Consider the following 24,230-nt stretch of genomic DNA (forward strand, 5'->3'; position numbering starts at 1 on the left):
CATATTTGTGCAAACATTCTAGGAGCACCAGTGCTAGACAGTATGGTTAACCTACATTTGGCTTTTAAGAAACTGCCAAACTGTCTTCTGAATGCCTGTAGTATTTTGCACTCCCACCAGCAATGAATGAGAGTTCCTGTTGCTCCAAATTCTCACCAGCATTTGGTGTTGTCAGTGGTTGTGATTTTAGCCATTCTGATATGTGTTAGTTGCATCTAGGGTTTCTTCATGAGAAGAAAATGTGCTAAAATAGACTGTGGTGATGGTTGAAGATATGTATTTCTATTGTAAAAATCAATGGATTGTACACTTTACAACTTTAAATGAGTAGATTTATGGTATATAAATTATATCTCAATAAAGCTGTTTAAAAAGAACCATATGCTTCTAAGATACAGAGATGAAAAATATTTAAAGGAAAAGAAAAGCTGGGAATGATGTGGAGAAACTGGAACCCTTATACCTTGCTGGTGGAAATGTAAAAGGTATAGCCTTTGTGGTAAGCAGTTTTAGGGGTTCCTCAACAGTTAAATGTATGATTACCGTGTGACTGAGAATATCCACGCCTAGGTAAATACCACTTGTGAACTGAAAACAGATGTTAAACAAATACTGTATATGACATTCACAGCAGCTGTATTTACAATAGCCCAAAGGTGGAAACAACCTCACTGTCCACCAGTGGATGAATAGATAAACCAAAGGTGGCATATTCCTACAATGGAATATTATTGAACTATTAAAAAGCCATGAAGTGCTGATGCTATATTATGTGGCTGTACTTGAAAATGGTATTTGGTGCCTAGATGCCTAGTGGATACATGGTTACCTTTTGGGGTAATGAAAATATTTTGGAACTAGATAGAAATACTGGTTGTACAATTAACTATGTAAAATGGTTAACTGTATGTCAGTGTTACTTCAATAAAAATTTAAAAAACAACACAAAAACAACAAACAAAACAGAACAGAGTTAAATAGGAAAAGTCAAACTACTCAAAAAGTATGGGCAAGGAAATAAACAATTAGCAAAAGAAGTACAAATGGTTGAGAAACATACATAAAAATCCTCAATTTAACTAGTATTAGGGAAATGTAAATTAAAAAAATAAAAATGGAGTCACTTTCACTCATGAGACAAAATTCCTTTTTTTCATTTTGTGGAACAATTTTATGCACAATGATCATGTATGGTTTATAATCATGGCAGAAAAAAACATTCATGTCTGATGAAGAGCACACTGGCTAAATCTACTTGAAAGGCAGTTTGGCAGTCACTATCAAAATTAAATATTAAAATACCTTGTGACCCAGCAATTCCACTTCTAAAAATCTTATTCTAGAGAAATACTGGTACACTTACAAAAAAGATTCATATGCAGTTACAAAAATATGTGTGTGCATGTACACACACACACACACACACATAGATACAGATTCATACTAGCTGCATAAAATTAGAAACAACTAAATCATTATCAGTGTAGTAGCAAAAATGAATGAATACATCCAAGTTTCCGTAAAACAATGAGATACACTGCATGACAAGATTTCTAAGATATATTACGCTCTGTAAGAATCAAATTCTTTGATTCTTTGATTTTTTTTTTTGGTACTTACAGTATAATCCTTTAAGTTTAAAAACATATGCTAATATATAAATATGCATATTAAGGCAATGAAAGAGGACTATAAAGATGCATACCAAGTTGTTGACAGTGGTTAACTCCTTGGACAATGAGAATGAAATATCTGTGTACTGCTGTTAGTACTGTTGCTAATCATAATAATGCAGGGGTTCTTAACTTGGATATACATGCGTTCCTATCCTAAATAAGTGCAATGGAACTTCAATACCCACCACTTCTACATCCTGAAGTTCAAAGTGGAAGTTGATGGTTTAGCCCCATATTTCTTGGGTGCCATGAGGTGGATACTAGCATCCTTTGCTTCTAAAAGGATAAACTAGATTTCTCTTTCCCAGAATCACATTTACTATGCTCTAAGAACTCTGTGGACAGGAAATTAACCTGAATCCCTCCCCCAAGCAGATCCAGGAGAGTCCTTCAAGCAGTCATTTTATCCCAAATCATCATCTACTAGGGTAGTGTGTGTATATATATATATAGCCACTGGATTTTTTAAATTAGAAAAGTTGTGGGTTTACAGAAAGATCATGCATAAAATAGAGGGTTCCCATATACCACCCTATTATTAACACCTTGCATGAATATGGTTCATTTATTTTAAGTGATGAAAGAACATTTTTATAATTGTACTATTAACTACAGTCCACGGTTTTACCTTAGGTTTCACAGTGTTGTACAGTTGCATGAATTTTTTAAAAAAATTTTATTCTAGTAACATATAAACAGTTTAAAATTGTGGATGTAATTAACAGCCATGATATATGTATTTGAATATGGTTAATAGAGTAATATATTTTAATACTTTCAGGCATGTGAGCAGCACTCTATGTTCTGATAATATCTGTATCCCTTTTGGAAGTACACATGATCTCTTGTAATTCCCTTTTTCTTTTCTCCCAGTTACCTATACTGTCTATTTTATTTGTTTCATTTTTAAAAAATTTGTTTTTGAAGAATACAAGAGTCTCGTGTTCTTGATGGTTTTATTTTTCATCTATTTTCAAAAAGTTTCCCTATTTTCATTCTGGCAATTTCCAAACTCAGACCATCTCTCATTCATCATCCTCATTCTGCTGCTTATATTAAAATTTCATCCATTTCTCTGCTTTTTTAAAATCCTTGTCACAGCCATATATATATATATATATATATATATATATATATATATATATATATATATGTTTGCAGTTTGAACCTTTCATTTGAGTTACTTCTTTTATTTCTATTACTTTCTAATTTCTGAATACCCTCAGTTGAGTTGTGCGCTCAGATTTTCCACTAATGTAAAAAGTAACAGCCTGTTTTAGGTACATCTTCCTGATATGCTCCTACAAAGTGATAATCTCAAAGGATAAACAATAACTCTATTAACTTACAAGTAAGATGTATATTCCTGGTGGGAGTTTTATTTTGGCATTCCACCCTTCAGACACACACTTTGGTATGAGGCTTTCAAAGTCACCTGTGTTTCCTCAACCATCTAATCTCCAGTGGAGGGCACAGGCCCCCTGCCCCACGTCCCCAAAGGGCACCTGCCACTGCAGTCCAGTCAGAGAAAGAGGTGTAAAAGGGGCCCTGACTAGGTCTCCCTAATGAAAAGGACAGGAACATAACTGCCAGAGGTAGTGCTTTTTAGAAAAACCATCTTACTAATAAGTATTTCAAGTTTCTGTACAGAGAGAATTGTCTCGGTATAATAATATGTACATATTTAAATAATATTTACATATCATACAGTTTTCCATTTTAACCATTCTTAAGTACAATTCAGTGGCATTAATTATATTTACAATATTATATAACCATCACCACTAACTATCTCCAAAATTTTTCATCACCCAAAACAGAAACTCTGTTTTCATTAAGCAATCATTCCTCATTCCCCTTTCTCCCAGCCTATGGTAACTTTTCTGTTTCTATGAATTTGTTTATTCTAGCTATTTCATTGGAATTCTACAATATTTGTCCTTTTGTGTCTGGCTTATTTCACTAAGCATGTTTTCAAGGTTCAGTCATGTTGTAGCATGGGAACTTCATTTTAATGGTTGAATGACATTCTATTCTGTGTATATGCCACATTCTGTTTATTCATTCGTTCATCTATAGATGGACACTTGGGTCGTGGATACCTTTTGGCTATTGTGAATAATCCTGCTATGAACACTGCTGTACAAGTATCTCTTCGCATCCCTGTTTTCAGATCTTTTGGGTGTTTACTACTAGTGGAATTGCTGGTCATATGGTAATTTTATATTTAATTTTTTGAGGAACTACCATTTTATATTTCCACTAGCAATGGAAGAGGGTTCCAATTTTTCCATTCTTACCAACACTTATTTTTTGTTTTTGTTTTATTATAGCCATATGTTATGGACAGAGTCATTTCTCCCATAAAGACATGTTCAGTTCCCGCTCCCTCGTTCTCTGGATGTAGACCCACCTATAAATTGGATCTTTGGTGATCCTTTTAAAGTGAGCTTTAATTCAGTAAGACTGAGTCCTTCTAGGCCAAGGAAGTTTGGAAACAGAAGGCATGAGAAGGAGACAGGCCATCATGTGACAGAGGCAGAGACCTGCAAGCCACCACCAGAATGCCTCAGACTTCAGGGAAAGCATGGCCTGCCAAAGTCTTCATTTTGGACACCTAGCCTCCAATCTGTGAGACAATACATCCTGTCATTTAAGCCAACTAGTTTGTGATAACTGTTATGCAGGCCTGGCAAACTAAGACACCATCTTAATGAAGTGGTAACTCACTGTGGTTTTAAGCTGTTGCCTTTTGATGATTGCATAGTAGGACTACAATATGAGCACCTCTTCAAAGTCAAGAAACCTCTTGTTTCTTGACAGTTGTCACGCTGAATGTGATACTTACTGGGTGTGCTAGGTTAAAGCAAATATTCTTTTTAAAGTATATGGGGGAAGGGGGAAGAGCGAAATGAGACAAAATAAAGTGTCAATGGCTGAGAGATTCCAAATAGAGTCAAGAGGTTATCCTGGAGGTTATTTTTACACATTAAATAGATATCACCTGTTTAGTTAAGGTGTAATGGAGAAGCTGGAGGGAACTGCCTGAAAATGTAGAGCTGTGTTCCAGTAGCCATGTTTCTTGAAGATGACTGTATAATGATACACCTTTTGCAATGTGACTGTGATTATAAAAACCTGCGTCTGATGCTCCTTTTATCTACCTTATTGACAGACAAGTAAAACACATGGATTAAAAATAAATAAATAATAGGGGGAACAAATGTCAAAATAAATTTAGTAGATTGAAATGCTAGTGATCAATGAAAGGGAAGGGTAAGGGGTATGGTATGTGTGAATTTTTTTCTCTTTTCCTTTTATTTCTTTTTCTGAATTGATGCAAATATTCTAAGAAATGATCATGACGATAACTATACAACCATGTGATGATATTGTGAGTTATTAATTATATAACAAGAATGGAACGAGCATATGGTAAGAATGTCTGTGTTTGTATGTGGATATGTTTCATAAATTAAAAAAAAATAAAAAGTATATAGGGGAAGGCGGGCCACAGTGGCCCAGCAGGCAGAGTACTCGCCTGCCATGCCAGAGACCTGGGTTCGATTCCTGGTGCCTGCCTATGCAAAAAAAAATTATATGGGTGAAAAATATATGGAGACGATTAGGTAACTGCTTTGTAAATCTTGGACAAGAAGAGCGTGTCAGAATTTCATGACTGGTTTTCTTGTTCTCAAGTGCAAAGGTTGTAATTTGGGAGAAAGGAAGAAATAGTGCACAGAAGATTTCTTTTGAAACAAACAGAAGTCTGTTGGTCATATGGAATAGCTGCTGGAGTACAGTTTTCTTTAATATTAAAACTAAATGCTATAGATAACTATTACTATTCTATAGTGGAATCTATTTTTCTACCTGCTTCTGCCCAGCCTCCATGCCCCTTTCTTGGAGTGGAAGCATTTCAATTTTCCTTTGGGCAGGTGATCTAATTAGAATCATGAGTGTCAGGCTCAGGTCCAGGTGCAGCCCCAGGCCTCATGGAACTATTAAGAAACGGTACTCTCTCTTTGTACGGGGGTTGCTGTGCTGGCCAAATGGTGGTGGCCATTTTGGAGGAGAAACTGCCAGAGAATGGCACCAACACAGAAGAAGGCACAGTTGACAGACGGAAAAACCCTAGTTTTTGTTATCATTGCTTAAAACCTGGGTGCAGCTGGGCCTGAACTTTTCAGTTATGTAAGCTAATGAATTTGTTTTTAGGCTCAACATAGTTTGAGTTGAGTTTCTGTCACATGTAACCAAGAGTCTTTCCTGTTGAGAGTAACTAACTAGCTCCTTGAGAATAAAAAGGATTTTTTCATTGAGGGGAAGTGAAAGTGTGAGGTAGAGTACACTGTGAAACAAATGGGTTTCTACTCAGGTGCTGACTAATAGAGGTACTCAAGGAACTAAAGAATGCGGCAGTAAAGGGTCACTGTCTTAAACTGTACTCTAGATCACACAACATTTATTATTGACCAGTTCTTATCTCTTCACCTTTCTTTGCTCTGACCTAAGCAGCTTCATGATCCAAGTGAGTCCTGGGTTATAAACAAGAAATGACTCAGATCAGAGGTGTAATTGACTTTGTAGGGAACGGTGGAGTTGAAGAAATATTTATAAGGCTAGTCTAGGCTTGTATTGTTGATCATTTGCTATGAAAACATCCTCAGCTAGAACAGTAGTTGTTCTTGTAGTTGTTCCAGAGTGGGGAGGTCTATATGCCAAGTTTGGAGAGCCCATCCACAATGACCTGGTTCAGTGATCATATGTTTCTGACTTCTGCTATGTGTTGAAAAAGTCTAGAATTCCATTGCTTGCCTTTGTCAAGTGAAACGGTCTCCTCTGGCAGTTGTTTAACACTAAGAACTGAATTTGGGAAGCAGCTGGAAGGAAGTACCTTGTTGATCCGATTAAGGGTGACGACTGGTGTTGCGGCTGTTATTATGGGTAAAAAGATTGTCCTTCCTTTTGAAAAGCCATCCTGACCCTGTATACATGTTAAGAACCTTAAAGAAACAAGGTCCAGTTGTGCAGGAGATTTATTTCTTATGAATGTGTAGGTGTTAAGAGAGTGGTTATAGATAAGTTCTTCCTCTCATCTATTTTACCAGTAGTCAATTCCATCTATTCCTCACAAAGAATTCCCTTCTGAGGCTGCTTTTCCTTAAGCATTTCAGAGAGAGAAAGTCAATGAGAGATACACAGGCAAAAAGGGACACCAATTTAGTGACATGCAAGATTTGAGGCTTGTCAGACATAGAGAGTGGTGATGAGGTGGACCAGATTTGGTAAAGGAATGTATGAGGGGGAAGGAAGATACTTGGCCTAAGACAATATTTAACTGTATAAAACGTTACTTGGCAGTCTTTTCTAACATTTTTATATATCTTCCTGAATCCTGGGAATGGCAAGCAGCCTTTTTTTTTGCTTTTCTTTTAATGAAGTTTGTGTGTTCTACAAATATTGCACAAACTAGACTATAGAAGCTATCTATATGACGTATGTGATTTGTAACTAGGGCTAAGTCAGCCTCTACTCTTTCCTCACCCTGAGTTGCTTACTTGATATGTACTTGTTTGCTGGCTACATCACAATATCAGTACCAAATTTAGCTTAGACAATGGATCTACATCGACAGAGTCACCATATGTCCTGCAATTTCAGGTATAGTTCTTAATTCAAAATTCGGTTCAGTTGTCCTCATGTGCTTATAGCCTTAATTGCCACATTATATGCCTTGATTAGAGACTTGGTTTGAAAAATATTGTCTTTGTACACACAGCACATGGTTATTCAGAGAACTCTTTAGTTTAGGTTACAACATGCCCAGGTTATAATCTCAGGGCATAATAAGATTCCTCAGGGCACTGAGATTTCTTCTTAGCAGATCAACAAAATTAGGTTAGGGACAGGAATACAAATTATGTGAAATAAGTAGAGAATCCACAGGAGGTCTTTTATCAACTCAGATTTCCCCTTGGAGAGAGAAGCCTAGAGATAGCATAGTTTCATGCTAATAAGAATAAACAAAGGGAATGAGGCCAATTCACAGTTGATAAATTTTGAGGAAAGGGAAAAACCTCCTTAGCTATAACAATACTAAAGAGTTGATTCGCCCCTAAATTACTCTGCGGTGTCTCTGCAGACTTGGCCCTGCAGTTTGCTTCCCTCTGAGGGAGTTTGTAACCTCCTCACTGTACTCTCCGTTTAGAAGACAAAATCTGAAATATATGATGGAGGAAAGGAGCTCTCCTTCCTCCCTAGGTAATAGAAAACAAAGGCATAGAGAGGCTTGGAGAAAAGTAATGAGGAACGTTGCCATCTGGGCTGTGGTTCAGAGTGGATTAATACTGCCATTTCTACACAGCACATTGGAAGAAGAGTCAGAGGCAGCAAGATGCTGTGAGACTGGGAAAGTGGGGAGCTGAGGATGACCGGAATCCATCAGGGGTAGAAAGGGAAGTTATCTTAATGATTTAGGTTGAAAGATAATAGGGAATACGGTAAAGTGTATGCTAGAAACTAAAGGGGAGCATTGTGGCTTCCTGTTAGGAAGATGAGAAGCAGTATTTGGTTTGAAAATGACTGAAGACCCACGTGTGTGTGTGCGCGTGTGGGGCAGGGGTGAGGGTGGGTGTGGGGGGTGCTGGTCACTCTAGGAAGTGGTAGTTAGGTCCATCCTGGATGTAGAAAGGAAAAGCTCTTCAATCTTTGAAAATTTTCTATGAATTTCAATTAGTTGACAAGCACTTTTGAATGCAAAAGGAAGACTGGATGATAATAGTTACCACTTACAACATACTGTATGCCTGACAATATACTAAGTACTTTACACACATATTCTTATTTAATTCTTTCAAAAACCCGTTTATGGCGGGCCGCGGTGGCTCAGCGGGCAAAGTGCTTGCCTGCTATGCCGGAGGACCTCGGTTCGATTCCCGGCCCCAGCCCATGTAACAAAAACGGAGAAACAGAATACAATAAAACAAGAAAATGTTTAAAGATGTTTCCCTTTCTTCCTTCCTTCCTTCCTTCTATCCTTCCTTCCTTCTCTCTGTCTTTCCTTTAAAAAAAAAAAAAAAAAAAAAAACCCGTTTATTTAATAGATGAAGCAACTGAGGTTTAAAGAGATTAAGAATCGTGTGTAAGGTTACATAATTTGTGGTGGAGTGAGGAGCTGTCTGACTCTAAAACCTGTACTCTTAACCAACACCATAGTGCCCAAGAGAGCGCTGCCAGAGAAAAGGGAGAAAGGGGTAAAGAAAGGCATCCTAAGCTACAGAGTACGTGGCCATAAATACCTGGATAGGAACTAAATTCTTTCTAAAATTCAGTGCTAAAGATATGTCAAAACTGAACAGCTACTACTGGGAAAGTAATCATCAGTGTTCACTCTATGTTCTCTGAAATTAAAATACAGCAGCCTTAACCTGCTCAATGAGGAAAATAATCCTTTCTTAACCAAGGGCTTATACGGGGTGGGGAATACTGCAATCTTTTATAATTTGCTTTTTCTTTGGTGCATGATCCAGGAATCGAACCCAGGTCTCCCACATGGAAGGCGAGCATTCTACCACTGAACCACCTGTGCACCTGGGAATACCATAATCTTTTAAACAGGGTGTAAAATGAGGTAGAGCTCCAAGGGAACTGTTTCTATTTTTGTTTCCTCCATTGATGCCTTTCACCAGAGGACCTTAGAGGATGGCTTGCATCTTCTGAATATTGTGGTTATTAAAATACTGTTTTAGGCTTCCAATTCACACAGCCCTGAATACTGGGGCTATCAAGGAGGATACTCACCTGGGGATTAGGAAAAGGAATGGAGAACAATGGCACTGATACAGTTGTTTGGTTACTTTGCATTTTCCCTGAACGATAATAATCTTGCATTTGTCAGAGGAAAAATAGGGAGCAAATTCACTCTATCAGCTCTCATACATTTTTCAATCAATCTAATCTATGAGGATCAGGCTTTTTTTTTTTTTTTGGCAACAGATAACTGTGCACTCACTGTATCTTACAAACCTGTGCTCTGGCACACACTTGTTTCATGCTCAGTATTTCTTACCCCCTTCATTGTCCTTGCTGTCCGTGCAGAGAGTCTCCATGGCTACATCACACCCTGCGCCTCTCCACCCTGGCTGGCAAACACAATGCCAGCCGTTCTGGTCCAGTGTACATCTTCCATTGCTATTGCACAGACCAGGGCAACCCTCTGTCAAAAGAGACAAAAGAAGGAAAACACAAGTGATTTGAGTATTGAAAAGTTTTTGCACCTAAAATAAACAGATAAGGGACACTTACTGGGAACAGGCCTTTGTAAACAGCACAAATACTGTAATTGCACATGTATAGAAACAGCAACACTATCTATGGAATCTAATTCTTATCCAAGTGGCATCTTTGATTGGCCTGACCCTTGAGACACCACTTACCTGTGCAGGACAGAAATATATGAAACACCCACTGAATAGCTGAAGGCCAGACAAAATTAATTTGTTTTTCTTTTGGCAAAGCAACAAGGTTGAGTGTATGGTGTGAAAAAGCACCTCAACAAAGTAATTTCCAAATTCCTAATATATATCTTTAATCTGTTGTAAATGTTACTGGTCGCTTATTGGGACATGCCTTCTTAAAGCACCTTGTTGCTTTAAAAAAATTCCCTCTAAATTCAAGAGAATGAAAGTGGATATGAGGATATGAGTGATGTTAAAAAGAGATCATTAATTTTATCTGGCCAGAGTTGCCGTATATTCATGTGAAATTACAGTGCATTAAATAATTGCACAAAGTATAGGCCAGTATTAATGACTATACTTTATGCCAAGAGTACATTCCTTTTCACAGAATAAGCAAAGCCCAGAAAATAGTGAAGCAGCTTAGCATCTATTCTAACAAACATTAGGAGTCAGGCTGCATACGGATGGGACAGGACCAACAGGATTTCCAACTAAATGTAATAGCTGTGCATATTTGATTACTTAGGACGGACAAAATGAAATACCATAAGGACCACAATAAAACATTGATAGACTGAACAAAAACACGGTAGTGACGTGCTTCAAGACAGATAGCGAAGAGTGATATTTTGTGACAATCTCCCTAAGGCTTTTATGCTGTTACCTTTATATCCTATCTTGTCTGCTTTTATGGTCAAGGAGGGAAAATTTGGGAAACAATTAAAATAATTTAATATATCCAAAATCTATAATTGTTTCAGTCTAAAATGACATTTAATAAAAAAACAGTTTTTGCCACTTTCTACTGATGATATCTGGCATGCAGCCAACATGATCTGTTTATGAGGATGACACTTGGGTAGATTGGGTGTTCTCAGCTATGAGTGTGATAAGACACTGACAGAAGCAAGGATATAAATGCATTAAATGTCTAAGAATAACTGGCTGTTAGTAAGATCTCTTTGGACACAGTTATTCATAACTTGGTATAAAATACATATTAATAAAAAATTTGCTAGAACTATTGGGGTTTGTTATACGGCTTCTTAGAATGCTACTATTGTTTCTGTGACAAAATTTAAGGGAACAATCTGTTTAAAGATGCTTATTTTAAGTCTGTATTAACAGAATTATTCATGTATTGGCTTCCCCTCATCCACTATGGAACTTAAGATGGACATATATCTCAAAGAGACATACTGTCTCTAAAGATCAGAATTACAGGAATAATATTTTGACAGTCTCTTGTGGCAGCATATAATGAAATTATACTTATGGATATCATCAGGTGAGGATGAAATTGATTTTGCTGCTTCTTTTCTTTCAGACAATTACCATCTGTATTTATGGATTATTCAATACATAGAAGGCAGTTTTCCTTACAGATGTGTTTTTGTTTTGTTTTTAAGGAAAAAAAAAGGATTGAATTGTTCCACTAACAGAGGTGCAGCAGCTGATTGCATGCACACGAGCTATTATACGAAAGCCTGGATATTGCCATGAATATTTCCATATTCTAATGAAAAGCACAAACAAAGAATAGAAAATAGGTAATTCAAGGAGAAAGGAAAAGGGTATTTTCTGAAAAATTTTTGCCACCTATTTCTATGATAACTGAAGACATGAGAATCTGCTGTTTTCTGCTGAGCACTGCCATCTTATCTGTTTTATAGGATGCACAAAATTTGTAGTTTTAAAAAATAACAAAACATAAATTATGATTTCACATATACTTTAAAACATTTATAAAAAGCCAAAGAAGTTTACATATGAGGATAAATGAGATTTCTCTCAACATATGTTAAATAAAATCTTCTTTAGACTGACAATTTCTTATTCTGTGATAAAAGAGTGAACATTTGTGATTCTTTAATTTAGAGTTTAAAGCTTATTAGCTGAATTGCCAACAATGAAGATATTAAAGCAAATAAATTAAAAAACCAAAACAGCAAATGCACTGTTATCTTCAGTTTTTGTTTCCAGTGAAAACTAATGCTTTTACATAGGAATGAAATCTGTGATAACCCAAAATTATAAAAATGAGACACAGACATTTAAGTCTCACTACTTTAAATCCAAGGCATTTCACATAATGTAAGCCTGATTTATAAATTACAAAAATATGCATGAAAAACCATCTATTTTCATACCTAATGCAGTCTGATACAAGGCTTTATATATATATATATATATATAAATATATGTAGATATATCAACAAGCAGCAAGTATACAGTACCTTTAACTATCTTATCCAAATAGTGAGCTTGAGAAATTAAAAAGGAAAAAAGAACAGACAGACATTTCAGAAGTGTCACATGGGACAAGGAAATTTTCAGAATTTACATGCAAATCGAGTAGCTGCAGCTGACATAAGACTCACATTACATGACAGAGATGTATTCCATATCTTCTAGAAATGCAACATATTCACACTTCAGCAAATGTAGTCATGATTCCAGGAAATACTCAGCATTTTTAAGAAAAGTATGCAGGTAAACTAATACTATCCTTCATAGATTATTTAGAATGTCCTACCATATCTTTTTAGAGATTATTCTGTAAGAGCTAAGTCGAATAATTGGAATTAATTTTTTATTAGTAAAGAATGTTGGAAATTTACAACTATGAGGAGATCTATAGATAATCAAACTTCTGTGGTTAATGAAGTAACAAAAAAAAAAAGGAGGAAATTGAGAATCCTTGAGCATATGTGATATATTATGAGAAAGGCACGTATAACTCCTATGGAAAATGATTACTCAGTAGCCCTCGACTACATATCAGATGGTCAGATGGACAATGATGGATCTACTATGTAGTCCATTAGGAAACAGGTAGTTTCTGAGATCCTGTTTCTTTCTAGGACTCATACCAGAATAAACCATGTTTCTCTCAGAAGTCTTGTGAGAATAGTCATGATTAAGATAGAGTTTTTAACTGTATCTGTACATGCCCCTGTCCATAAAAATTTTATGAGATTACAATTAGGCAACACCTTCCTTCTTGAAAAGTGTAGAGACCTAATATGTTCTTAATAAGTTTCAAATCTTCTTGCTTTTTTAAAATTTATACATCTTTAATGATTTAAAATTGCTTTTCAAAAGATGTTTATGCTGATTATTTTGCATCACCAACATATTCAATTGGAAGCAGAACTCTTAACAGAATGATTTAAACTATAACTTTTGGATGAGCAACTCAACTCTGGTGGTTCTGTCATGTGTATTAACAAAATTATAAATGGTTTTGACACATCTATAATATGTATATAAAAGGATTCTTCACTTTGCCACAAGATTGCATTAGAGACTTCTGAATTGCATTTAAAAATAAGCTTGTTTATAGCTAATTAATTATATATTGCAGGGGGACTTAAGGTGAGGACTATGTTATGTTAGATATTATGCTGAAATTATAATGTAACAAATTATTCAATATTAGAATATGAATACATTTTTCATATACTTTCTTAATAGCTCCTTCTAAATATTATACAATCAAGAAAAGAGACCCATAATATCTTTTTTTTTTTTTTACATGGGCAGGCACCGGGAATTGAACCTGGGTCCTTGGGCATGGCAGGCAAGCATTCTTACCTGCTGAGCCACCGTGGCCCGACCCATAATATCTTAATTGGTGATTTGAACATACACAAAGTACTATTAAAATTATGGAGTTCTGATTCAGATAGGATAGAATTTCTAAAGGAATTCTCAGTTTATAAAAATTAATGACACTGACCATGTTGGAGAGTAGACTTTTTGCTTTTATATCAATTCACTTCAGTAAGAAAAAACTAAGCTAAGTGACATACTTACTTCTGATCTGGATTCGTAGTTTTATGGAAGGAATAAATTATTTCTAATCCTGCCAATCCCATTGTTTTAGCAAATGGAATCAATTATGCCACATAGCAAATTGGTTTACAGGTAAAGTTAGGTTTGTCATTGGATCAAGAGAACACCAAAAGTGGAACAGAAATTAAAGGAACATTTAAAATACACAGCAAGTCAAAATTAATACAACACTTTAAAAAACATTTAACATGTTTTGCAAAAAGCTAAAAATCAACTGACAAAAATATGCCAAGATTTGTCACGTGTATTTTATGTGATAGGGAATACTTGTGAGGCTCATAGCTTAAAACTAAGAGAAAGGGCTTAAAACAACAATCTGTATTTTGGCTTCGAAGAATGAAATTTCTCACAATACCATAGAACCCTGGTTCTGCATACTAAAGAGGTTAAAACGAGAAGTCAATATATGAGGTTCAAACAATTATTAAAAATAATAATTGCAGCAATAAAAAATACCATTGTATAAGCCACTACAGGAAATAATCAGAAAAATACAGGCATGTTCTAAGAAGCCATTAGGAACAATAATTGTAAAAAAATACAATATATTTAAAAATTAATATACCTAACAATGCTGAAATGCCCATTAAGTTGCAGAGAAATTACTCTGAAAACTAACAAGTATGTTCGACATTAAAAGAAATTCATTTGTATTAGATTTATTAAGAAGTTTGTAATTTGTTTTATAGAATAAAACTCTTATAAAAATGGGTGCTAGACATACAAAACAGAGTCCTTTAAAAATCTTCCTCGTAAAATGTTGTGCTCATAAAATACTTCCCATGGAGTTGCAATGATTTAAGAAGACCACTCTGGGACATAGGGGGTGAATATTACTATATTTCTTCTATGACAGTCAGGCTTTACCTTTTCTGGGTTGTAGATCTCTGAGAAAACTGGTGCAGGTTATGGATTCTCTCCCCAGAAAAAAGCACACGTGCTCACAGACACAAAATGCTGCCTGTGATTTGAGCTCATCCATGAGTCCTGAGTCTAAATAATTTACAGATTATGAACAACTGGCCAGATGAGTCCCAATTTTCTAGCTCTTGACCAGGCTTCTTTCTCCTGTTTCTGACCAGGTTCAGAATGACTCAGGGAACATCCATGAGCACCCTTTGGTTCCAGCCTTGCTCCCTGCCAGTTTTGTGCAGATGCTCTTCTGAGTGCTTTACATTATACTCATTTAATTGTCAGCACCATGATATAAATAAAGTTGTATTAATTTACAGATAAAAAAACTGAGAAAAGATTAAGTAATTTGCACAAAGTCACAAGCTAGCAAGGGGCAGAAATGGGATTGGAACCTAGGTGGGCTTTAGAGTTTGTCTTAATCTCTCGGTCCTAAGGCCTCCTCTTGCAGATTTAGAAATCATTTTTTTGTCAGTAGAAGAAACTAACTAATGAAATGAACTCAGAAGTGCTATGCAATCATTCATGAGAACATATATGAACTTAAGCAGACACTTTTCTCTCAAAAGTCACAGAGGTTATACCTTCTTTTAGATGTCTTTTACATGCTATCGCTGGAAATGTGCCAGGTGGATCTAGTGTAAATGCCAGAATGTGCACAAGGGTCTTAAATGTCAGACAATTCTTGGCCTCAATTGTCTCTTTTTTAAAAGGCACTCAGATACATTGCCATCCCTGAACACAACAACGAAACTGCCCTGGTTCCAAGCTCATGCACTGGAGGCCCTTGCTGGGATAGGTGGATACAGACTCGGAAATTTTTGATGCAGGAGAAAGGTTTGGCTAATCAAAATGTTTTTATTCTATACTTAGCCTATCAACTTCCATTATCACCAAGGCAAATGACTACCTTTTCACACACTCCCTCATAGTCCTACCTACATAGTTTCATTCCTTCCTTCCTCACACTCCCTTACAGATCCTTCCTTCCTTTCTCTCCCCGCCTCCCCCAAATACTTCTGACAGAAACCTAGTAGTACATACATGAGGGTACATGCAAGAGAAGAAAAAATCAAGAACTAGCTATTAAGATGACACAAAAAACACAAGTCTTCAATGATCTTTATAGACCTATCTAACTTAATGGGTCAGTCTTACCATTAGTAAATGTAAGCTCCTTGGCCATGCTAACCACTGTATTCCCACTGCCTGCCTCATTGGGGAATCTTAATATCTGTTGAGAAAAAGACTGAGTGTACTTTGTTATGGTGGTCCTAGAATGTCCTACATGTGCTTGCAGCTTTTGAAGAAATTCTACAAATAATTAGAGGCCACCTTATGAGAAAGAAGCAAATGTGGACATTACCTTGTGCAAAACATCTTTCCCTTTCCTTCATCCAACTATTCTTTCCCCACCAATCCATCTATCCTAACTACATAGGGTAGTATTAATAATAACTACCATTTACTGACTATTAGTATGTACTGTAAACTATGCTAAGCATTTAGCATGAATTAGCTAATTTAGTTTTCACTACCCTGTGAAGTAACTGATACTATTATTATCTTATTTAGTTCACAAATGAAGAAATTGAGGGACAGGAAATACAGTAACTTTCTGATGATCATAATGTTAGCAAGTGGCAAAGCCAGAATTCCAACCACGCAGTCTGAAACTAAAGTCCATATTCTTAACAAGCTGTACTTACAACTCAGCAGAGCCAGAACTGTGCAGTTGTGTAAGGTAGACCAGAAGCATCATCTGTGTTCGGATTGGTCAATGAATTGACTTGAATGAAAAAATTGCATAGAAAAACTTGGAAATCCTTAATTCAACATGACAATTAAAGACAGAAACCAGGAAGATTAAAATTTACATTAATTTGAAATATTAATTTGTCAACTCAGCTTCATAAATGAGGATATCTTATGCAGACTGAAGAAAGCTTTATGATAAGAACTGCTGTAACCCGTTCTAAAAACTCCGAAGTTTGGAAAATTAATTGGCAAAATAGTAAAACTGAAGGATAAAACCAGGAAAAAAGTGAGTTAAAAAAGTTAAAGAACAGCAGTAGTAGAGTTAACATATAAATGTTGTACAAGAAATATTTGCTGACTGTAGTTGCAAAGAAGATTGCTGATTTAAAATGAGGTCAGAGGAAAATATGTGCATGCTGTGGGGAGGAAGTGGGCTATTTGGAGGTCTATATGGAATAAGATTAATTCCAAATTTGCTTTCCTTTCTCCATCAAACTGAGTCTCATAAACAGAGAAGAGGCAAAGGCAGACCTAGCTGGTGACACACACATTAGGAAGCTCACAAGGGAAAAAGACAAATGGTCTGGCTGTGTATACACAGTTGCTGAGATGGTTATGAACTATTTGCATCTGCTTGGTTGAAGCATATTAAATAGTACAGTATTTTCACTGGGCTACTGAATTGACTCCTGGGTATAGTGTAGACATAAGCAAATAACACAGAATTCAGAATGCTGGAAATATTTCTCAGTTTAATTACAACAATTAAATCTTAGAGGCATGTCTTCAGAGGAAAATAATTCAAACATATGAGTATATAATAAAATATAGACATATTCTTCACTATAGCCATTATTGCAAAATCTTTGCAGTAGATGACAGATTTTTATTTAGCTTTGTGTGTTTCATGATACTTTATAACGTGAACTTAAAAAAAATGATTCCCATTAGTATCTCATTAAAGTTGTAAGTAGGTATCATTCGTATATTATTCATGTATCACTTCCTGTAGGATGACAGAAAAGCTACAGTCTGCAAATAAGTACATATTAAATCCATTTATTCCAATCAGCGACTGTCGAAATCAGCATGCAAGCTGCATGCCCATTGATTTGATGTTCCTTAATTGGTACTCACTGCACTGTTTTATTACTGATTACCCTGTCATAAAAGATTATAACAGTGACATAACTTTAAACACCAAAAAACAATTTCACATTCTTATGAGTTTACTCGAACCTCTTAAAATATGTTCTTCCTCACTACAGAGTTCTCATTCTATGATTAGGATATAATATTGCAAGCATTCTATTTAGAAGAGTCAATTAATTAGAATTTTAACAACTACTAAGTGAGGCGGTGCCAGTAAAGAAAAACCACTCACGTGCGTACATACACGTGCACTATAAAGAGCTTTTGTTCTCCTTATATTGGCAAAACGGTGTTTGAAAACCTGGTTCAAATAAATAGGTTTGGAAAGTCTGTATATTTTCTGCTTTTTTTAGTTTGGAAATTTGGCAAAAAGTTATCTGTACAAATACATTACTTCTTACATGCACCTGCCCAAGCAGTCATGCTTCAGTTTCAAACATTATTTAGACTAAGACATTCCTAAACTGAAATAATGGTTTTCCTGATTTAATTCAGCCCAGAAGAAATTCAGGTTCTCTGGAAAAAGTGCTTTGAGATAAACATTTTATAAAGGCAGCACTGCTGAAAAAGTACTGTCATAAGCTGCAGAGCTTTGTAGAGACAACTGTAGAACTCTAGAATAGTGGTAGTTCCTTCAGTGCAGATGTCACGCCTTCACGTATACATAACGGAAGTCAGCGTGGAGCTCCCACTGCAGACTTAGTGGCGCTGCCATGCATGGCCAGCGGAGGTGATGCCTGCTGCCCGGTGTGTGCCTAGATGAGCGCCGTGGTATTCTCTGCATGTGGCATGGTTTTATCCACTGGCCCACATACATAAATTTATTAGTAAAACATGTCTCCTTTCGATTTTTTTATTCCTTATTTGAGTTTCTTGAATTACATAAGCAGAAACACATTTTCTCAAGGATTTCCTACATTTAAAAACAATTCTGATTTGGGTATTAAACTAGCCAGAGAAGTTCTTTTTCTTTTTGCATGGGCAGGCACCAGGAACCAAACCTGGGTCTCCGGCATGGCAGGCAAGAACTCTGTTAAGAGACAGTTCTTAACACTGAAAAAATAAAAAGTATCATACAAATACAGTTCATGCCAAATGAATATTTGCATATTTGAGATTTTAAGACAATAAACTAGGTTATTATTCAAGTAATGTCTCTGTAATATTAACGAATCTAATCACAGGAAACCATAAAAAATGGTCTTATTGGTCAGCATTCATGAGTATCATTTCTTGGTCTATAATCATCACTTTTGTGAATTCAGAAAATCTAATATTTAAATGAAACTTGAAAAAACTATGTTAAATATACTGTGCTTCTCTCTTGTCAGTTTTCTTGAAGATACCTAAAAAAATAATAAATGATACTGAACAATCCTTTTAACTCACCTAGGAAAAACTAATTTCTTTTGGGAAAATAGATTTAAAAAATCACCTTTGCAAAGGTTTACAGAGAAAGTACTTTATTTGTGGGTGAGAGAGAGAACCCAGATGTTTAAAAATACTAAAATCCTCTGAGTCTTTTGTCATGAGCTGATACTGATGACACACATCCCCTTATCTGCTTTCTATATGTGTTTCTCAGTGGCCAATGTCTGTACATAGTACTCAGCTACCAATCTTAGCTGTCAGAAAACTGGGTATACAGCTACATTTTGGAAGGAAAGATATAGAGTTTTTAATAAACAGTTTACAACTTTCTTAAATCCTTCATGGTAACTGATGTTTTCCTTGAACTGTTTTTGTTGTTGGAGTTACTGTTATTTTGGCAAATTATAGGTCTTATTATCACCTGTAATTTAAATTTTCCTGCATTAAAAAAATGTGACATTCTTTTTACTGAGCTATCACACACCTCATTATTACATCTATTTCTATGACAGTCCCATCTTTTGTTAGATGAATATAGATATTATATTATTTCTATCATAGCAAAGATTAAACTTCACTTATTCCAATCTATACACATACAGGCAAAACAATTGGAAAAATAATTTAGGAGGGAGCATAGTCTAACAGTTAAGAACTGGGGCTTGGGGATGGCTCCCATGGAGCAGGATTTGGTTTTACTACTTATTAGCTGTGCATCTATAGAAAAGCTATGTAACCTCTCTGAGCCTCGGTTTCTTCAACGGAGATTCTAATAGCTTCTACATGAGAGGGTGGCTGTGAGGATTAAATAAGATAATGTATATAGAGCACTTTACAATTGTGTTTCAGCACATAGCAACCAGTCAATAAATATTAGGTCTTATTAATTCATCTTATAAGTAAGGGTAGTTTATAGTTTAAAGGACAGATTCATGAAATAACTTATATTTTAAGGGACTAAAATGAAAGAACTTGGGATCACAGTGATTTGTTTTCATAAATCTAGTATCCACTCTGCCCTAACAATGCCACCTCCTGCCCCAAGATCTACTCTTTTTGATTGGAGCATTCTTTATATGAACTGGTTAGTTCCCAGGGTGGGGACAACTTCATCTTTGTGTCAGGAAGTTTTTTCCTTTCTTGTCTCACAAACCCACTGCTGGTTTCTATACACAATTCCTAATCAAAATATGATTCAGCTTCTTGGAATAAAGGTTACATCTTTTATCCTGTTTCCTCATTAATAATTTCATTTGAACAAGGTAAATGAAGAGTTTCTCAAAGAGTGTAAATATTAGTATATGTAGCAAGCTGCTCATAAATTTATAAATACAAATCACTTCTACAGCAACTGTTTGGAAATTAAGACATTTAAATACCATTTCATGCATATCCTTATCCTTTTATTGTGATTTTGTTGAAAATTTTTCATTGTGAATTGTGCTGAGCAGATGGAATATATTTTGCCAAGTTCTGTGTTAGAATCATGTAAGTTGTGTGGCCCCATTCCTAGACTCAGGAGGACAGCCACCCTCGGCTGAGCTGTATCCCCAGGAGCTGTGCCTGCCGGTGGCCTGCTGGGGCATGCAGTCAGACTGCACACCTTGGCTTTTACCCTGGGCTTGCACCCTCCCTGGTCACACCCCAGAAGATAACACTTCTGAGGGCAGGAAAGAGTTAGGGTATGTGATAGAACTACACAGTTTTCTTTTCTCTTTTTATGGCAACTGTATGATGGTTCCTTTCCTGCATATACCAATGTATCTGAAGTGGATTACTCACATGCAAATAATTGCTACTGGGGACTCATCTTAAAAGCCAAGAGTTGGATTGTATGTGAAAAGCATTATTTTGCACCTCATTGTTCATGTGGAGATTAATTAATGAATGCCTAGTGCCATTAATTCACAATTAGATCACTTATGTTTAACCACATGCTTTCTATGCATACGTATATAAATATTAATTTTGGATAAATTGATAATCATTCAGCACCATAACAATTAAACAGCTGTAACCTGTCTCATGTATTAAGAGATGGAACTGCAATCAAGCTCCATAAACAGATGGGTCTTACCCACCCATGCTTAATGTTAAAGACTTTTTAAAAAAGAGGTGTTGACAAATCAGAACAAGTAGGCATAGTTTTATGCAAATCGGCCAATTTGCAATGTAGATTACCTTAAAAAATGAATTTGGTGTATAGGAAAAAAAAAAGCTCTGTTGTTAAAGAAAGACATTATATTACATTTGGATATAGTAGATTCCCCATCAACATAATTATTTGCTAATTTCATTCAGCCAACAGAAATAATGGAAAAGCAGCTGGCAAAGTACTCATATTTATGGACCTCCTTTGACTGCTCTTAATTTATCGAAGGCACATGCCTGTTAACCCCCAGAAATAATAGTCATATTTCAGACAGCTGTTTTCCAGCTTCATTAAAGAGGCACTCAAAAAGGAGAGGGTCATTGAACTTATTATGAAGAACAACAGAAAAAATTGGCTCTAGCCACAACCATGATCTGTGAATGTAATAGGTTAAATATGAAAAGGGGTAACTGTAGCTTTTGTATGGACCGAAACCATAACTAAAGTTTTATTATTAAAAATAAGTAGGTGGAAAAGAAATTGTTCTAAGATGAAAACAAGTCACATTCACCTTGTCATATTAAGAACTAACAAGAGATAAATTCTGACATTGAATGTACCATTGTGGGAAGGAGTACTTATCTGAATAACAGTATTCCTTATAATTATGGGCTTAATTCTTCTCCTCTTATATTAAACTGAATGTAAAGTTCTGACTTTTAAACTCCATTTGGGTAAAAGGATCTCAGCATATAATGAAAATTACTTAAAATCTACAGTAACACTCTACTAGCTGCCTGGCACTCTACAGTCATCTGGCTTAAATTTTAGGAGGAATGTGGCATATATATAATCTGGCACTAGTTTATAATCTTTCTTTTCCTTGCTAATATTGTAGAATAGATGACAACATATTAGTCTGCACCTGATTTCATTTCCCAAATGCCTTGGATATAAACGTCCCAATAAAAGGCTTCTGATGAACTTGGCAAAATTTGAAGGGAGCGTTTTTCATCTTTATTTCTGGTTAAATTGTATATCCAGTCAATTAAGCTTTAAAACCTCCTATATACTAGGTTTAGGTAGAGATTAAGGTCTTAGATGGTTTTTAAAAGATGCCAATCAATGAAATACTCCAAACTGAAAAAGATAACTCTAATTCATTAGTAAAGGACAGAGCAGAAGGGGGCTCAACTACCTGATGTCAAAAGCAAAAGCTGTTTATGCTTACATTTCCTCCCACGCTTAGGGATACGGAAACTGATGCCCAGGGAAATCATCAGTATGATTAGAGAACATTTTATCAAAATGGCCCTTGGGACTATGATTTTATTCAAGGTCACATAGAAAATCAGGTGCAAAAGTAAGCGAAGATTTTAATCCAAACTATCTTGAGGATTTGTCTGACTTGAGGATATAATTCTAATGGGGCTTTTGGAGATATCATATGACTTGGCAGGTAGGTTAACAAGATAAGGAAGGCAGAGTTAAGAGTTGCAGAGCCTTCACACAAAGATGGCGGAGTCAACATTAATAATAATTTTGATTCCTAGAACGATAAAAAAATCCCTGACATGTATTTGGGGCTAAAATATGACAGAAACACAAAGTCAACTTATTAAAGTTTCAAATTTAGACCAGTGATTGAACACTGGGTGAAACACTAACTTAACTTAAAGTGCACAGCTGCCAGAGCTTGCAAAGGTGGCTGCAGTCAGGTTGAACTGCTTTGCAATACTGATTTCATCTCCTTTTTGCTGAAAGTGATATATGCAAAAGAAAATAAATAAATGCAAAAGAACAATTCACATAGGTGAAGAATGGTTTTTACTTGAAGGATAGAAGAATTAAAATATCAAAATATAATAGTTACCATTGCCATAAACAAATCACCAACTTTCATCCAAGACTTCTTAGAAAACAAAACAAAACACTGTTTGACTGACAAAATAAACATTATCTTTTTAACAGTTAAAAATTTAATTGAAATAGAGTAAAGAGAGCACTAACAATGTAACAAAATAAAGCCTTTGTCATTCAGAAAGGTCAGAGAAAGGAGGTTAGCATTTTTAGAAAAGAAGAGATTAAGTGACCTCATTTAAAAAATACCAATTCTGAGGGGATTACAGAGGATAAAGTACTGAATATAAAACTGTTAACTGAATAAATTAGACTAAAAGAGAAAATATTGAGAGGCCTCAAATAGATACTAATGTTATTTTAAAGGAAGAAACAGACATCTAAAAATCTGTCTGGTTTTCAGAACATGAGGGACACTCGATGATCTCAGAGGGCGCCTCTCACCAGTTCTCTTAGGAACCGTGTTGAATCACTGGGACTACAGAGCAGAAAGGAAGTTCTCTCTTTTTCCATGCTTCATGAAAGGTTTTCTTTTTTTTTTTAGCCTGTCTAGATTTTCCCTGCCAACCAGGTGAGTTTAGCAGCAGAATTTCCTGCCACTCAACTCCAAGCCCACTGACTCCTTGCTTGCCCACCCTTCCTGAGTATGGACACATCATGAAGCGTCTTCGTCTGCCCAAGAGTGTGACAGCAAATGGCAGGAAACAGTTCTTCTAGCCAGCATACATTCTTGTTTTTTTGTGAGCTAACTCTTCTGCATAAAGATAAGGCTCAGTAGGGAAGAATTAGCCATGGTCAATTTTTTACTTATTTCAGTTCAAATACTCTTAGCAACAACAATGACAAGAAGTAACATCTTCATGGTACTGACTTTGTGGCAGGCACTATTCTAAGTGTCCTTCCACATGTTTGACCTCATTTACTCCAATTCTATGTGGGGCTACTGTTCTTATCCCCACTTTACAGATGAGAAACTGAGGCAGAGGGATTAAGTGATTTTTCCAAGATGGGATCTAATACATATAATTTGGAGGGTTCTCTTTGAGAAAAAGAATACCAAATTTAAATATGAAATTAGGTAAAAAAAAG

The 24,230-nt window shown here is 35.7% G+C and overlaps 1 protein-coding gene across 9 annotated transcripts in view; it reads right to left on the reverse strand.

Annotated features, from left to right (window-relative positions):
- Window positions 1-24,230, reverse strand: part of TENM3 (teneurin transmembrane protein 3) — a 1,405,686-nt gene that overhangs the window by 73,022 nt on the left and 1,308,434 nt on the right. For all 9 annotated transcript variants that reach the window (XM_077144566.1, XM_077144565.1, XM_077144570.1 and 6 more), the window contains one exon: window positions 9,748-9,894. In XM_077144566.1, the coding sequence (XP_077000681.1) occupies window positions 9,748-9,894 (147 nt within the window). The remainder of the gene's footprint in view (window positions 1-9,747; window positions 9,895-24,230) is intronic.

This window comes from Tamandua tetradactyla, chromosome 26 (assembly GCF_023851605.1).
Source record: "Tamandua tetradactyla isolate mTamTet1 chromosome 26, mTamTet1.pri, whole genome shotgun sequence".
Classification (NCBI taxonomy): domain Eukaryota; kingdom Metazoa; phylum Chordata; class Mammalia; order Pilosa; family Myrmecophagidae; genus Tamandua; species Tamandua tetradactyla.